This window comes from Panthera leo, chromosome B3, assembly GCF_018350215.1.
Source record: "Panthera leo isolate Ple1 chromosome B3, P.leo_Ple1_pat1.1, whole genome shotgun sequence".
Classification (NCBI taxonomy): domain Eukaryota; kingdom Metazoa; phylum Chordata; class Mammalia; order Carnivora; family Felidae; genus Panthera; species Panthera leo.
The window spans coordinates 138331932-138350249 of NC_056684.1; the positions used below are offsets into that span (position 1 = coordinate 138331932).

At 49.4% G+C, this 18318-nt stretch overlaps 1 protein-coding gene across 1 annotated transcript in view; it reads left to right on the top strand.

Moving 5' to 3' along the window:
- Positions 1 to 18318, top strand: part of AK7 (adenylate kinase 7) — a 74733-nt gene that overhangs the window by 52613 nt on the left and 3802 nt on the right. Inside the window, exons 15-18 of the mRNA XM_042943225.1 lie at positions 3040 to 3168; positions 3541 to 3609; positions 10239 to 10436; positions 13932 to 14152. Of these exons, the coding sequence (XP_042799159.1) occupies positions 3040 to 3168; positions 3541 to 3609; positions 10239 to 10436; positions 13932 to 14152 (617 nt within the window). The remainder of the gene's footprint in view (positions 1 to 3039; positions 3169 to 3540; positions 3610 to 10238; positions 10437 to 13931; positions 14153 to 18318) is intronic.

Consider the following 18318-nt stretch of genomic DNA (forward strand, 5'->3'; position numbering starts at 1 on the left):
GTGTTTTCGGTGTTTGTTTGTTTGTTCGTTTTTTTCCCTTCCTGAAGTGTGTCCCCGAATCCTTCCTACTCATATTTAGCTGAGACTAGGACATGGACCTTGATTACGTTTGGACAAAACAAGACCTTTGAGCTCATTGCACAGACCTACATAGAAATTTCCCAGCACGAGCAAGGGCACAGAGGTTAGCTGACTCTTCCCTTACATGACCTAATTTGTTATTATGTGATTCTAACGATTCCCGTGAGGCAAATTTCACAGTCCTGCAGTGGTCACCTCTGTGTCCTGCTAATTCCACTCCAGTTGGCCCCTGATGGTGCAGCCAGAATAGGGGCTTAGTTAAACCAGAATGCACTGGCTACAGATTCTTAGTGCTTGCTTTGGGTATTTCAAAAGCATTGTGGGACTATTGAATCTAGTTGGTGGGATTCCGGGTGATCACTGGACTAGTCTTTCAACTTTTCCGTGAGTTTGAAAATAAATATTGGGGGCGGGGTGGGGTGGAAAGGATGTATGGAAATGTGTCAACTTCCTAGTGTCTATCCCGTGCATGGATTATTTTTTTTTTTTTAACGTTTATTTATTTTTGAGACAGAGAGAGACAGAGCATGAACGGGGGAGGGTCAGAGAGAGAGGGAGACACAGAATCGGAAGCAGGCTCCAGGCTCCGAGCAGTCAGCACAGAGCCCGACGCGGGGCTCGAAATCACAGACCGCGAGATCGTGACCTGAGCTGAAGTCGGACGCTTAACCGACTGAGCCACCCAGGCGCCCCTGGATTATTTTTTTTTTAACATTTATTTTTGAGAAAGAGAGAGAGAGTGAGCACAAGTTGGGGGGGGGGGGGCAGAGAGAGAGACAGAGGATCCAAAGTGGTCTCTGTGCTGACAGCAAAGAGCCCAATGTGGGACTCGAACCCACGAACCGTCATGACCTGAGCCAAAGTCAGATGCTTAACCGACTGAGCCACCCATGGGCCCCTGCATGGATTCTTTAAAACCCTGGATGCAGCTATCTATTTTTGAACCGTGTTTTAGTAGTTATGAATATGGATTAATACGAACATTTTAAATATTACGTGAATGTGAAAGATACTTACAATTAAAAAAAAAAAAAAAAGCAGGTGGTGTTTTAAAGGCTGTCCAGTAGGCTGTGTTCATTCCTTTCAAAGCGGAAGTGATAATCCTCTGACAAGGAGCTCCACACTGCCAAGGTCGTGGGTGTATCTCTAGGAGGTGGCAGTTCTCTAGAGAGAGGCACTGGGGCTTGGCCCTTTGTGTCCTCACATTGCACAATTATCAGAAACTGCTGCGAGAGGTCCCTTCTTGCATACTGAACACTCCTGGTTCTGAAACAAACAGACATGAATGGCAAGGCTCACTGCCTGAAGTAAACCCAGGCATGCACAGGACTGAAGCCTGTGGACTTGCAGGGGACTGAAGCCAGGTTTCTGAGGTACGTATGTGCCCCTGCCTGAGCAACAAAGCCTTTGAAAACCAGGAATAGACCGCTCAGATAAAGCTTGTCTTTGAATTTTGCTGAGTCCCTCGACATTTTTTTATTTGGCTTTATTTCTTTGCACCAGTGTGAACCTTACTGGGAAATAATGTCAAATCATTTCGAGGAATTTCATTACGCAAAATAACGCCTTTCATTTTTTTTTTTTTTTTTTTTTTTTTTGGTGTCAGCCCTAACACTGAAATTTCTGGGAGACCCAATTAGTTTTGAATCAGTTACTGCCTAATGAGTCGTGCGGCGATGAAAGGCAGAAGAAAGAAGGGGTGTCTTAATTACATCATTTCACTGTCATTAATACAGTGATTAACAGAGACCAAAAACTATTTTGTATTGTAGACCCACTGATAAACTAAGAGTATGGGAGAAAGAGCTTTGGAGATCAAGGACTCAAACTTGCCAAACTCACGGTACTGAAATGCATACATTAAGCAATGTAAGGGCAGGGCCATGTCTCAGAAATGGTAGCTGTTCTATAATTAACAATAGAATAATAAACGAATATCGCCGTAAAGCTGCATCAAATTGTCCTTTAACTATTGGACAGCTACGCCACGCAATCACAATCGTAGGAACCCAGCATCCAAGGCCTGAGAGGGAATTGTTCAGCGGGGCCAAGGTCAGGAATGCCAATTGGAGAGATGGGTGGGGAGGGCGTTCTTTCCTTTCCTAAATCCTGCAGATTTAAAGAGAATAATGCCTTTAAGAGTCAGATCAAACTTGATTTTGATTTTTGTTTATTTATTTTTAAAGTAATCTCTACGCCCAACGTGGGGCTCGAACTCACAACCCCAAGATCAAGAGTCGCACTCTCTACCAACTGAGCCAGCCAGGAGCCCAAGCTTGATGTTTATTCCAGTGCAGCAGATATTTACCGATCACCTGTTATTAATAAGTCATGTGTCAACAGCACACGTGGATACTATCTCACTTAAATCTCACAACAGAAACCTTTATTACTATGTATCAAGGCTATAAGGCTATGTATTAAGGAATAATATCAAAACAGAATTGAGGGAACCCTGCTGGCAAGTGGGAGCACTCTGGATGTCTCCACTTCTCCTTCAGCTTCACCCACATGCTGTCGCTGCAGAAGAACATTTGGGAAATGCAGACGTAGCCTTTGCTTCTGTTCTTTATTGCAGCCAAGCTCATTGGGTTCTCCTATTTTATTGTGCGTTAAAATGCACATCATGTTGAAAATACAAAACCACCTATTTTTACCTGTAAGGGAACTTTGACTACACAACAATTTTTTTTAAGTTTATTTATCTTGAGAGAGACAGAGAATACGAGCAGGGGAGAGGCAGGGAGAGAGAGAGAGAATCCCAAGCAGGCTCGGAGCCTGACATGGGGCTCGAACTCATGAACATGAGATCATGACCTGAGCCGAAATCAAGAGTCCATTGCTTAACTGACCGAGCCACCCAGGCGTCCCCTATACAACAGTTTGTGAGATGACTTTGGAATGTAACCCCCATGTAGAATGTGACTCCCCTAGTAATATTTTTTTTCTTTTTACCAGGCCGACTAGAAGATCAATATGTAATTCGATTTGTCAAAGAAAAGTTGAAATCTATGCCTTGCAGGAATCAAGGTTATATTTTGGATGGGTTCCCGGAGACCTATGATCAAGCTAAAGACCTATTCAATCGTAAGTTTGAATGTTCCCTGTATCTTTTTTTCAAAGCTTTTCTTTCTTACTTTGTATAAACTCTACCCCTAATGTGGGGCTCGAACTCACGACCCTGAGATCAAGAGCCACGTGCACTGCAGACTGAGCCAGCCAGGTGCCCCTCCTTCATTTATTTTGAGTGTTTATATTCAGGTAAGTTGCAACATATCATAATAATAGTCGCTTCGTTAAAATTTAAAATTCAGACAGACTATGTCTAAAATACACACTTTTCTATTTATGGTTAGTTTTCATTAGTGACTTCTAGTTAAAATATTTTTAATTTTCTTGCCAAGCTGTCCATAGTAGTAATATGTAATAAACACAACAATGTATATTTTGTTTTATTAGAAGAAGATGAGGAGGAAGAAGAAGAAGTCAGAGGCAAAATGTTGCCCTTTGATAAATTAATCATACCTGGTAAGTTTATTTATTTATTTATTAATTATTAAAAATTTTTTAAATGTTTATTTATTTTTGAGAGAGAGAGAGAGAGAGACATGGAGTGCAAGTGGGGGAGGGGCAGAGAAAGAGGGAGACAACAGAATCCGAAACAGGCCAGAGCCCGACACAGGGGTCAAACTCATGAACCACAAGATTATGACCTGAGCAGAAGTCAGATGCTCAACCGAATGAGCCACCCAGGCACCCCCTGGTAAGTTTAAAACAATTCTCCAAGGTCATATTTAAAGGAATGCCATTCAAGATCTCTTTTGTACCCAAACCATCTTTTTGATGTTAATAAAGCAGATCTCTCTGTCTCTCTCTTATTTGTTTGTTTGTTTGTTTGTTTGTTTCTTTCTTTCTTTCTTTCTTTTCAGGATAAAAGGTAAAATGATACACTTAAACTCTCAAACTAAAGACTGTATGGGAGGCAGACATCAGGAAAATCAAGTTCTGATTTTCCTGGGGGGCACCTGGGGGGCTCGGTCGGTTGAGCGTCTGACTCTTGATTTAGGTTCGGGTCATGATCTCAAGGTTCTGGGATCAAGCCCCTTGTTGGGCTCTGTGCCGAATGTGGAACCGGCTTGGGATTCTCCCCCTCTCTCTCTTTCTCTCTCTCTCTGTCCCTCTGCCCCTCTCTCCCACTTGTGCTCTTTTTCTCTCTCTCAAATGAAAAAAAAAGGGACTATCGAGTTCTGAAATGGACAGAAGTCCCTTTGAGAATGTTTGTCTGCTGCTCCCTCTGGGAACAAAGCCCAAGGTGGCCAGTCCACTGATGCCTTGACTTCTGAGTCAGCTGGCAAGACCCCCAGGGACTGGACCCTTCCTACCCTCCTAAGTGCCAGCCGTGCCGTCATCTTTCCTGTCTTTTCCAAATCCAGAACTGAGCCTGGGGAAGGCACAGAGCTTTTCAGTTCACTGTTCACACATTGGCACAGAAGTTTCACGATGTACTCTTGGAAGTAAAGCGTAAACAACTTATTCCACGAAAAAAAAAAAAAGATTTGTTGAGTACCCAGCAGGCCTTTCTCGGGACCTTGCCCTGAACTTTTAAACTTGTTATTTTTAATCAATTTGCATGCAGTGTCATCATAGGAAATAATTTTAGGTCATGTGGTAACCACAAGAACAGCTATTTTCAGCAACTGGGCCCGAGGCTGGAACTCAAGGAGCCCTGCTCACTTGTGTCAAAGCTCCCACGGGAGTCAGTTTGTGGCTGTAACCCTCTCCTCTAGGTCCAGGCACAGTTTGCATGCGATGAAGCTTCTGGAACCACTAGGGCCACCAGAATGCAGTCGTCCTCAGGGCTGGGTGTTCACCATTTTCCCGAGGGCCCTGAAACCTGGGGCAGGAATCCGCAAGGCCAAAGGGGTGGGTGGTCTGGGATTTTCCATGAATGTGGGTCTCCCGATCAGAAAAGTTAAAAAGTAAAATCAATTAAATAACCACGTCTGTCTAGTTTATGGGAGTTTATCACTTCTGGGCAATACTTTTTTTTTATTATTATTATTTTTTAATGTTTTACTTATTTTTGAGAGACAGAGAGAAACAGAGCACGAGCAGGGGAGGGGCAGGGGGAGAGGGAGACACAGAATCGGAAACAGGCTCCAGGCTCTGAGCTATCAGCACAGAGCCCAATGCGGGGCTCGAATTCACAGACTGCGATATCATAAGCTGAGCCGAAGTCTGAGGCTAAACCGACTAAGCCACCCAGGAGCCCCACTTCTGGGCAATATTTATTCATTGCACACCCCATTGTAAATCCTCACGTTCTCTCTTGGGCAGTGCAACGAACCATTCGTCATGTGCTTGGGCCCCGCACAAGATGGGAGCCCGTTGAACCTTTGCACAATCCTGCCAGGCTGGAATTCCTCCCGTGTTCACCTGAACCAGAAGCTAAAACCCAGAGACTCACCCAAGAGCACTTCGCTGGTCAACGGAATGGCTTAAATTCAAACTCTGTTTTCTCACCCACTGCCTTCAAAAGACAGATTTAATGAAACCCCTCCAGGAAATGCAATCATAGACATGAAACAGTGAAAGATTCATTTTTTTTTAAAGCTACTCTTTTTTTAAATGTTTTATTTATTTATTTAAAATTTTTATTAACGTTTATTTATTTTTGAGAGACAGAGAGAGAGCATGAGCAGGGAAGGGGCAGAGAGAGAGGGAGACACAGAATCTGAAGCAGGCTCCAGGCTCTGAGCTGTCAGCACAGAGCCCCAATGCAGGGCTCAAACCCATAAACCGCGAGAACTTGAGCTAAGCTGAAGTCGGATGCTTAACCCACTGAGCCACCCAGGTACCCCAATGTTTTATTTATTTTTGAGAGAAAGAGAGAGAGACAGAGTGTGAGCAAGGGAGGGGCAGAGAGAGAGGGAGACACAGAATCTGAAGCAGGCTCCAAGCTCTGAGCTGTCAGCACAGAGCCCGACACGGGGCTCGAACTCATGAACCGTGAGATCATGACCTGAGCTGAAGTCGGACACTTAACCGACTGAGCCACCCAGGCGCCCCCAGTGAAAGAGTCTTAACCATGCACCACTGGGCTGCCCTCTCTCTGCTGGACGTAGTCCAAATGCGTCAAACATGTAATCTATTTGGAATGTTTAGTCTGTTCTTAGTAAACCATCTTTCTGGAAATTGTGTCATTTGTATCTAGGGGATTTTAATGCAGGGAGGTGGTTGAGTGAGGACACGAGAGGTTAATGCCATCGAAAGAAGAGTACCCAGAGCAGGGGGTGTGCCTCACCACACTGGGTCGCATGGGGAAGCACCAGGCTTGGTCAGGAGGCAGGAAGGAGCGAGGGGGATGTCTAGGCCACAGCCTCAATTGGGGTTTACATGGGAAAGGGCGAGGCAGGGTCAGGCAAACAGCTGCTTTTAGAGGATTGGCTAGTTTGAGCCAATTCCAATGGGTTTTGCTCCCTAGTGGCCTGGTACCTGGCTGTGGGATGAATTAAGGCAAGGGGAATATTGGCTCGGTGTGCGAAAGTTATAAAAAGATGGTGGTCATGTATATGTATATGGCGGCATGCTCCCAAGCAAGCGGTTGACTGTCTTTAGGAATTAGCCAGCCCTGAAAGAGGCTGTCTCTCTCTAGGTCGGTAAGGCCTCCCTGAGATGTCAAAACATCATTAGATGCAGAAAACAACAAACATGATAAATACAAGTCTCCGTGCCTGATTTGGGCGATAAAACATTTGAACCTGTCGTGATCCAGTCAAATGTGGTATTCTCTCTCCTTGGTAAATCATTGCATTTTACAGCTGCTGCGGGCAGATCTTTTCAGATCTCCTCATTGAAGGAGACACGTTTAAAGTTGCATCTGCTTGAGAAATATAGAAACATGTTTTTGTTTTTTATCTTTTTTTAAAATGTATGTTTATTTTGGGAGCAAGAGCATGAGTTGGGGAGGGGCAGAGAGAGATTCCCAAGCAGGTTGACAGTGGGGAGCCCGACCTGGGGCTTGAACTCATAAACCACAAGATTATGACCTGAGCTGAGATCGAGTCAGAGCTTGACCAGCTGAGCCACCCAGGTGCCCCTGGAAAATTTTTTTTTTAAATACAGGTTTTCATATGACTCAAGATAACCAAACACAGTAACCTCCTTGTTAGTACAATCTTTTTTTTTCTTTTTAAAAATTTTAACTTGTTTCATTTTATTTTTTTAAAATTTACATCCAAATTAGTTAGCATCTAGTGCAACGATTTCAGGAGTAGATTCCTTAGTGCTCCTTACCCATTTAGCCCATCCCCCCTCCCACCACCCCTCCCGTAACCCTCAATTTGTTCTCCATATTTATGAGTCTCTTGTTTTGTCCCCCTCCCTGTTTTTATATTATTTTTGTTTCCCTTCCCTCATGTTCATCGGTTTTGTCTCTTAAAGTCCTCATATGAGTGAAGTCATATGATATTTGTCTTTCTCTGACTAATTTCACTTAGTATAATACCCTCCAGTTCCATCCATGTAGTTGCAAATGGCAAGATTTCATTCTTTTTGATGGCCGAGTAATACTCCATTGTGTGTGTGTGTGTGTGTGTGTGTGTGTGTGTGTGTGTGTATACACCACATCTTTATCCATTCATCCATCGATGGACATTTGGGCTCTTTCCATACTTTGGCTATTGCTGATAGTGCTGCTAAAAACATGGGGGTGCATGTGTCCCTTTGAAACAGCACACCTGTGTCCCTTGGATAAATGCCTAGTAGTGCCATTGCTGGGCCGTAGGGTAGTTCTATTTTTAGTTTTTTGAGGAACCTCCAAACTGTTTTCCAGAGTGGCTGCAACAGCTTGCATTCCCATTGTTAGTACAATCTTAAGCAAGCATAAATCGATTACTTGCTATCCACAGTGAAGCCAGTACAAGGACAGCAGAAGTTCTGAATAGTTATCTCAAGACACTGCAAAATCCTGAAGTTCTATCTGACTCATCACAAGAGAAAGGACTTTAAAAAATATCATCTGGGGGCGCCTGCCTGGTGAAGTCAGTAGAGCATGTATGTGACTCAGGGTTGTGAGTTCAAGCCCTAGTTTGGGTGTAGAGTTCACTAAAAAAAAAAAAAAAAATCATCTTGTGGGAAATATATTTCATCACACTAAAATTCTTTGAAAGTTTGTAGTCAAGTGTATCACTCACTGTTCATGGTATTTGATTAACTGGAATCTTCCTTTTCCCGGTCACTGGGAAAAAAGATACAGCATCATATTTAAAGATTGTTACATTACTAACAGAATTATTAACCTTTCATCTAGATGCCTAACGTATGGAGCTTAACAAGATTCAATCTCCAGTGAATTCATTGACGTACTTTTGATTTAAATACTATACCAGCATTTGGAGGTCCAACTGTCTCCTCTCCTTTCTTTCAATATATTTTTAAGTTTGTTTGTTTGTTTGTTTGTTTGTTTGTTTATTTATTTAGAGAGGGAGAGAGAGAATCCCAAGCAGACTCCGCACTGTCAGCACAGACCCCAGTGTGGGGTTCGATCTCATGAACTGTGTGAGATCATGACATAAGCCGAAACCAAGAATCGGACGCTTAACCGACTGAGCCACCCAGGTGCCACTTCTTTTAACATATAGCCACTAATGTAAATCAAATGATCAAAGATGAGCACCTGAGCTAAATTGGAATCGGTCAGAATCGAGGCAGTCTCAGACCTCAGCCTTTCTTTTCACTGTTAACGCACGAAGCGGACGATGTTCAAAGGGGTTCCGCTGCCCCGCTGCTGAGCACACTTACCTTGCTCTCACTCGGGAAGCCCGATCAGAATGCAGTTAGGTGCCAGTGGCATGATTACGCGGCAAACCAATACAATGAGTCACTTAGTTAATTAATTTTTAAAAGTTCTAATAAAACTTTCACTACAAAATCAGGTGATGGGCCGGATTTGGCCCACAGGGCGGCAATACAAGTTTAGAATGCAAATTTAACCATTTCCAGGCTTTGCCAGGCTCTTACAGGGAGCGAGTTGTTGGCAATGCACCTGGCTAATGATCTGGGCACCTGTGGGCTCTGACCGCGTTGAGAACATCTGAGAACAGTAACTCACCTAGAAAGTCCATTTCACTGATATGCATTTTAATCATTCATTCACTCAACAAATATCTACTGAACTTATACTAGGAGCTGGAGGAACAGCTGTTTTCATAGTTTAAAAGAAAATCCCAGGGGGGCGAAATGATTTCCCCATCATTAATATAACTCAAACATGAGATGAGCACCGTGTTGTAGTGGACCCAATTGTTTCCCAGCCGATCGCATTGAGAAAAGAACTGCATCCTTGGGAAATTAAAGTCCCAAAGCAGGGCGTCTCGGTGGCTCAGTCTGTTGAGCATCTGAGACTCTTAATTTTGGCTCAGGTCACGACCTCGCTGTTCTGGAGTTCGAGCCCGGGGTCCAGCTCCACACCGACAGTGTAGAGTCAGCCTGAGATTCTCTCTGTCAATCTCTCTCTGTCCCTCCCCTGCTCTCACTCTCTCTCAAAATAAATAAATACACTTTAAAAAATAAAAAATAAAATCCCAAGGGGTGTCCACGTTTTTATTAATTTGCTAAATTGGCCATCATTTCAGTCAGCTGCTTAGCCTCTTTGGGAGCCCGTGACGCCCTTGCTGGGAAAGAGGCAGGGGGCAGGGGGGCGGCTGGGAGCCTAACGACGTCTCAGGGTCATCAGAGATGCGCTCATTCCAATTCTGCTGCTTTTAGTCATCGGTTTTGTTTTTAGTCCATGATTAGATTTGCTGCTCTTTGCTATCAGATTTGCTATTATTTATTATTAGAGATTTTCTGTTTCCAATTTCGGCTGCTTTTATTAAAAGGAGAAGGAAGGAAAGAAAGAAGAAGGGAGAAGGGGGGGAAATAGGAAAATAACAGCTCTCACAAAAGACCAGCTGGTTGGGCCTCGTAGGGTGGTCTCTGGAAATGCCAGTGATTTGTAACTATTTGTCCTCGAGAGAGGCGGCGAGAAGGCCAATCTTGTCAAGCGGTCCAGGCTGGTCACCGGACACCACGGTGAGGCGTTGGCTCAGCCTCCAGTGCCCTCCACTCAGCCCTTTCGTCCTTGGGTTGACTCAGGAGGCTCCTTGTCTCCCCAGAATTCGTTTGTGCGCTGGACGCGTCAGATGAGTTCCTGAAAGAGCGGGTGATGAACCTTCCCGAGAGCGTCGTGGCGGGGACCCACTACAGCCAGGACCACTTCCTCCGGTCTCTGGGCAGCTACCGCAACATCAATACGGAAGACGAGACCGTCTTCAACTACTTTGATGAAATTGAGATCCACCCGACCCACATCGGTATGACGTGGGCTCCAGACGAATGGGAACACGGAGAACCACCACCAAGGGTCAGGACCCCTGGGCAACCCCGGTGCCTGTCTCTCACGGGGCCGTGGGAGGACAGGGGAGCACCGCTACGTCCCTGGGCCGGGAAGTCACAGGATAAACAGGGCCATCCTCCTGGGGAGTCTTACGCTCGCGGATTTGGTCAGGAGAGGGAGGTGTTATATGAAAACATGTGGATATATTATGAAATCGAATACCGAATCGGCACTTTTTAAAACTAAAAAACATTTTTGTAATGTTTTTATTTATTAATTTACTTTGAGAGAGAGAGAGAGAGAGAGAGAGAGCTTGCGCATGCGTGAGCAGGGAAGGAGCAGAGAGGGAGGGAGAGAATCCCAAGCAGGCTCTGTGCTCTCACCGCAGGTGCCTCGGTTACTTAAGCATCTGACTCTTGCTTTCAGCTCAGGTCATGATCTCACAGTCCAAGAGTTCGAGCCCTGTGTCGGGCTCTGTGCTCACAGTGGGGAGCCTCCTTGGGATTCTCTCTTTCCCTCTCTCTCTCTGCCCACTCCCCTCCTTCACACGGCACACACTCTGTCTCTCTCTCAAAATAAATAAACAAACATTTAAAGGACACTTCAAAGGTATGTGTATTTGCTGCCGGCTGCTCTGGGCCATCTTCTTCCTTGGGGCAGCGTTTTGTCCCCATAGCACCGCAGGCATGCCGTTAACTAGGACCTGCCATCCACCTCATCATCATCACCATCATCATCATCGTTTCTGGCTCCAAATCCCTGCTGTCATAGGTGTTTCTACTGCCCTTGGCTTGCTGAACCCCTGACCTTCCTGTCTGGTTGCCTGGATGTTGACATTTCTTCTGCCCCTGGGTTTGGTGAGAAACCCCTAGCCTGGTGGCAGCTTGGTGGCCAGGCTGACCGCGTGGGTCAGTCTCCCAGGGCCTCTCTTCACCCCCAGGAGCCCAATGGGACAGCACGTGGACCCTGCTGTACGGGGCGGTATAGAGCTAAGGAACGATGTCAGCATGAGACAGGAGAGCTGATTATCAGGTCTGGCTCTGCTTCCGTTTACTCACCTGTGAAACAGAGAGCTGATCCGTGGCTCATAGAGTTGTTACACACAGACAGATAAGAGACAGGAAGTGCCCGGTGTGCCCGAAAGTTCACCAAGCGGCCACTAATTTTGTTATTACCACCAATACGAAGGCAAAAAATAATGTGCTGTGAAGCCATGAAAAGAGAGCACAGTTTATAAAGCTGCAAAATCTGTTCTGCACCCGCGGAAGTGATGGGGTTTTGTTCTCACCTGGATGTGTCTGTGTATACTGGAGACATGTTTTACATGTAAAAGCCCAGGGTTTGAACCTACTGATGTGGAAAAGAGTTTACCCTGTTTGGTTGGAGAACCAGGAAGGAACAGTGGGCACGTTTCAAAAACCTAAACAGTGATTGTCATCTTTTCAGTAAAGCTCGAAAAGTTATTTACAGAAAACTCTGGAGAGCCCGGGGTGGGGGGGGGGGGGGGGGGGAGAAATGTTGAGAAACAAACGAGTGGGAGGAATGGACGAGCGGGTCACTGCGTTCCTGTCTCATTCTGTGCCCACACATTTGGCCTGGTCCCCACCCTGACCCGCAGGAGATGACGTCAAAGCAAAGGGAGGAATGGATCTTAGGGATGGGTGTGGGGGAGGGTGTCCAGGTCAGGAATGCAGACCGGCCTCAGAAGGATCCAGAAGGGGGCCGACACCTGCGTTCTCTCTCTGCACCTCTGGACTCCTCTTCTCCCTTGGAGTCTCTTTCTCTCTGGCTCTTTGGACCAGAATGTCTCCTCCCTCGCCCCCCGGGGGTGAGCTGCGGCTGCCCTGCAGCCTGGGAATTGCCGCATTACCTGGGAGCTAGACTTTCGGGCCTAGCTGCACAGCCCTGGAAGGGCAAATCCAAGGTCCCGGTTTGGGCAGGTGCCCCCCCCCGCCCCCCCAAGTTCCCCTGGTCCAGGGTCAGGGCAGAAGTACTGCTTTGGGCAGCACTGGTCTCCAAAAGTCAGCCTCTTCAAAAGTGTTTCAGGGGCGCCTGGGTGGCTCCGAGGGTTAAGCATCCGACTGGATTTGGGCTCAGGTCATGATCTCACAGTTTGTGAGTTCGAGCCCCACATCAGGCTTGTGCTGATAGTGTGGAGCCTGCTTGGGATTTTCTCTCTCTCTCCCTCTCTCTCTGCCCCCCCTCTGCCCCAAAATAAATAAATAAGCATTTTTTTAAAAAAAGTGTTTCAGAGCACTTTCAAGTGCGTCAAGTTGCAATTACTCTGTTCGAGAAATCTGGGAGAAATATTCTTTTTAAAAATGTTTACTTATTTTTGAGGGGGGGAGGGGCAAAGAGAGGGGGCCAAAGGACCGAAGCAGGGCTTCAGGGCCGCAGGGCTCGAACTCACGAACCCTGAGATCAGAACCCGAGCCGTAAGCGGACACTTAACCGACTGAGCCTCCCGGGCGCCCCGGGGACAAACACTTCTAAATGTCAGCGCTCAGGCCACACGTGGAATACAGGAGTTTGGTTTTATTTTGGTTTTGATTGTTGTGTGTTGGGGGGGCGGGGCTTGCTTCCGCCAACTGATACATTGGGCCCCGTTCTTCCCCTGCTCCCCCCCGTGCCGCACAGGGCGGCGCCTCTAGTCTGGGTCAAGGTCATACTGCCTGAACGCAGAGAGGGGGGCGCAGCAGTGGTCGTGCCTGGGGCCAGGGTGAGAGGAAGGTCCTCAGCCCTGGGAAGGCCTGCGGGCGCTCAGGCCCCAAATCGTCCGCCGCACACCCCCCTACGCAGGTACCTTGCAGGCAAACCCAAGAGACGGGTATAGAACTCGTTACTATTCGGGGACTTTGTGGAGGAACTCCTCTTTTACCAAAAGCTGCTGCGGCTGCTTTTTTTTTTTTTTTTTTTCTTTTTTTTCTTTCCGGTCTTGAGATTAACAGTAGTCAGACATTCTGGACTTTGCGCTTTTCTCCCTATTCGGGTGGGCTCACTGAAATGGTTCGTTTTTCTTATGAATGGAAAACTGTATCCCAGAACCCTTGGTTCTCCGAAGCAGAACACAGAGGGAACCAAGCGCGGGGCTGCCTTCCGGGGGGGACCCCGCGGCGTCCCGGTCTCTGCCCGGAGGCTTCCGGGGAACCCTTTCTGGAGAAGTCCGGTCCTCCCCTCCCCCCGCCCCAAACTCGGGGCGGTCGGAACTCAGAGCGGGCCCCTCCCCCCTTCCCCCCCCCCCCCCCCCCCGGGGCTCCCGGACCCCACGCCGCTACTTACCAGCGACACGGGACATTCCGGTTCCGGCCGGTGCCGGCCCGGGGAGGAAAAGCCCGGCGCGGCCCTTCAGGCCGGCCGCCATCGCACGCTTGGGGCAACGAGGAATTTTCCCGAACAGCGTCTCGGGAACGCGGTGCGGGCGGGCCCCGGAACGCAAGTGGGCGCCGACCTTCCTCTCTCCCGGTGTCTCCAGATGTGGGAAAACTCGAGGACCCGCGGAACAGACTTGCCATCAAGCAGCTGGTCAAAGAGATCGGGGGGCCTCGAAACTACGGCCTGACGGACGAAGAAAAGGCGGCAGCGGAGCGGAAGGCCGCGGAGGAGCGGCTGGCCCGGGAGGCTCGGGAGCAAGCGGAACGTGAGCGCAGGGAGGCGGCGGAGACGGCAGAGAAGATGGCACGCTGGGAGGAGTGGGTGAGTGTGGCTGAGTGTGGCTGAGTGCGTGAGCGTGCGAGCGGGTGCGCGACGGCGAGTGCGCGTGCGCGTGCGTGTGCGTGTGAGTGCGCGCGCGTGAGTGTGTAAGGGCAAGTGTGTGCGTGTGAATGTGTGTGAGGGTGTGCGTGAGGGAGTGTGAGAGTGAGTAGGGCTATGAGGGTGTGTGTGAGGGCGAGTGTGTGTGAGGGTGTGTGAGGGTATGTGAACGAGTGTGTGTCTGTGAGTGTGAGCGAGTGTGTGTGTGTGAGCGAGTGTGTATGTGTGTGAGTGTGGGTGTGTGAGCAAGTATGTGTGTGTACGTGTGTGAATGTGGGTGAGGGAGTGTGAGTGTGAGTGGTGGTGTGAGGGTGTGTGTGTGAGGGTATGTGAGCGACTGTGTGTGTGTGTGTGAGCAAGTATGTGTGTAACCGGGTGTGTGAGTGTTAGCGAGTATGTGTGTGAGCGTGTATACGTGTGAGTGTGAACGAGTGTGTGTGAGCGAGTGTGTGTGAAAGTGTGTGTGTGTGTGAGCGAGTATGTGTGTGAGTGTGGGTGTGTGAGCAAGTATGTGTGTGTGTGCGTGAGTGTGTGAATGTGGGTGAGGGAGTGTGAGTGTGAGTGAGTGGTGGTGTGAAGGTGTGTGTGTGAGGGTCTGTGAGCGACTGTGTGTGTGTGTGAGCAAGTATGTGTGTAAGCGGGTGTGTGAGTGTTAGCGAGTATACGTGTGAGTGTGAGTGTGTGCGTGCGCGTGCGCGCGTCTGGGGGTGGAGGCGGCCAGCCATTTAGGCCAGCGCCATCTCCAGTCCTGCGCCCAGAGCATTGTCATGGAAATACACCTTCTGCGGTTGGTTTTTTTGGATTTTGTGTGTTTTGTCATATGACCGTTTAAACAGTTTTTTCTAACGTTGATTTATTTTTGAGGGACAGACAGAGACAGAGGGCGAGTGGGGCGGGGACCGAGGGAGAGAGAGAGAGAGAGAGAGAGAGAGAGACGGGGGAGGACACGGCATCCGAAACGGCCTGCGGGGTCTAAGCCGTCCGCACAGAGCGCGACGCGGGGCTCGAACCCGCGAGCCGAGGGCTCGTGACCCGAGCCGAAGTCGGACGCTAACCCGCCCGAGCCGATTTTTGGAAGGTGCCCAGGGTCTTTTGCTTGGTGTAAATAATACCGGTAACAAAACCCAGCCGTCGCCAGTAGTAGTGATGATACGCAGCCCTGCCAGCGTGTGACAGTGAGCCACGCACGCGCCAGCCTTGGGATTACATCGGCCTTCGCTCCGCTTACCCACGTGACCCGCTGGTCGGCCTCCTTCACCCTCCCGACTCCCCAGATCACCGAGTCCTCCCTATTCTGCCTCCTGAAATCGCGCGCACATCCGTCCACAGCTCCTCACTCGCTCACTTACCCTCACGCACTCGCCCTCACACACACCCTCACACACTCACACACACCCTCACACCCCCACTCACTCACACTCCCTCTCACACTCACATAACCCTCACATGCATTCACACACTCACGTACACATGCGCACACTTGCCCTCACACACGTGCGCGCTCACCGTCACATGCACACACTCACGCACACCCTCACACCCCCACTCACACTCCCTCTCACACATAACCCTCACATGCATTCACACACTCACGTACACATGCGCACACTTACCCTCACGCACTCGCCCTCACACACACCCTCACACACTCACACACACCCTCACACCCCCACTCATTCACACTCCCTCTCACACTCACATAACCCTCACATGCATTCACACACTCACGTACACATGCGCACACTTGCCCTCACACACGTGCGCGCTCACTGTCACATGCACACACTCGCGCACTCACGCACACACACCCACTCACACCACACGCACACTCGCACTCCCTCACACACTCATGCACACCCTCATCCTCACACACTGACGCACACACTTGCCCCTACACGCTCATGCGCACACACCCACACACTCACACACACACACCCTCACACCCCCACTCACACTCCCTCTCACACATAACTCTCACATGCAAACACTCACGTACACATGCGCACACTTGCCCTCACGCACGTGCGCACTGTCACATTCACACACTCACGCACACACTCACACCCCCACTCACACTCCCTCTCACACTCCCTCACACTCCCATACACCCTCACACGCATTCACACTCACGTACACATGCGCTCACTTGCCCTCACACACGTGCACGCTCACCGTCACATGCACACACTCACGCACACACTCACACCCCCACTCACTCACACTCCCATACACCCTCACACGCATTCACACTCATGTACACATGCGCACACTTGCCCTCACACGTGTGCGCTCACCGTCACATTCACACACTCCCACACTCACGCACACACTTACACCCACTCACACCTTCACACTCACGCACACTCGCACTCCCTCACACACTCATGCACACCCTCACCCTCACACACTGACGCACACACTTGCCCCTACACGCTCATGCGCACACACCTACACACGCACACACCCCCTCACACTCACGCATACTCACACTCTCACACTCCGTCACACACTTACACCCTCACCCTCATTCACACACTGACGCACACACTTGCCCTTACACGCTCACGCGCACACACCCTCATCCACACACATGCTCACACTCACACTCCCCGACACACACACATTCACACACACGCACACTCCCTCGCGCACACGCTCACACACACCCTCACACCCCCACTCACTCACACTCCCTCTCACACTCACATAACCCTCGCATGCATTCACACACTCACGTACACATGCGCACACTTGCCCTCACACACGTGCGCACTGTCACATTCACACTCACGCACACACACCCCCACTCACTTACACTCCCTCTCACACTCCCATACACCCTCACACGCATTCACACTCACGTACACATGCGCACACTTGCCCTCACACACGTGCGCGCTCACCGTCACATGCACACACTCATGCACACACTCACACCCCCACTCACTCACACTCCCTCTCACACTCCCTCACACACTCCCATACACCCTCACATGCATTCACACTCACGTACACATGCGCACACTTGCCCTCACACACTCACGTGCGCACTCACCGTCACATTCGCACACTCACGCACACACACCCACTCACACCTTCACACTCACGCACACTCGCACTCCCTCACATACTCATGCACACCCTCACCCTCACACACTGACGCACACACTTGACCCTACACGCTTATGAGCACACACCCTCACACTCATACATACTCACACTCTCACACTTCGTCACACACTCACACCCTCACCCTCACATACTGACACACACACTTGCCCCTACACGCTCATGCGCACACACCCACTCACGCACACACACCCTCACACTCACGCATACTCACACTCACACTCCGTCACACCCTCACCCTCACACACATTCACACACTGACGCACACACTTGCCCTTACTCGCTCATGCGCACACACCCTCATCCACACACACGCACTCACACTCCCTCACACTCACACACATTCACACACACACGCACACACTCTCCCTCGCGCACACGCTCGCACTCTGCTCGGACACATCTGCTATTCCCCGATGTGTTTAAGCAACGCATCATCAGGCGTCTGGGCGGCTCAGTCAGTAGAACGTCTGACTTCAGCTTGAGGTTCGGGAGTTCGAGCCCCGACACCGGCTTGCCGCTGCCAGCCTGTCCGCGCAGAGCCTGCTTCGGGGCCTCTGCCCCCCTCTCTCTGCCCCTCCCCACTTGCGCTCTCCCCCAAATAAATAAATATTAAAACAACAAACAACGCATCATCCGAGTCAATAACCTCCTCACTTGCTTGGAGTCTTTCCTAAAAGTCATCTTTCCCCTGAGGACTTTCCTGGGCACCATAGCTGAAGTGTCAACCCCCTGGGGCGCCTGGGCGGCTCAGTCGGTTAAGCGTCCGACTTCGGCTCGGCTCGTGATCTCACGGTCCGTGAGTTCGAGCCCCGCGTGGTCGGGCTCTGTGCGGACGGCTCGGAGCCCGGAACCTGCTTGGGATTCTGTGTCTCCCTCTCCCTCTGCCCGTCCCCCACTTGTGCTCTCTCTCTCTCTCTCTTTCAAAAATAAATACACGTTAAAAAAAAACAAAATAAAATAAAATTTCAACCCTGCGT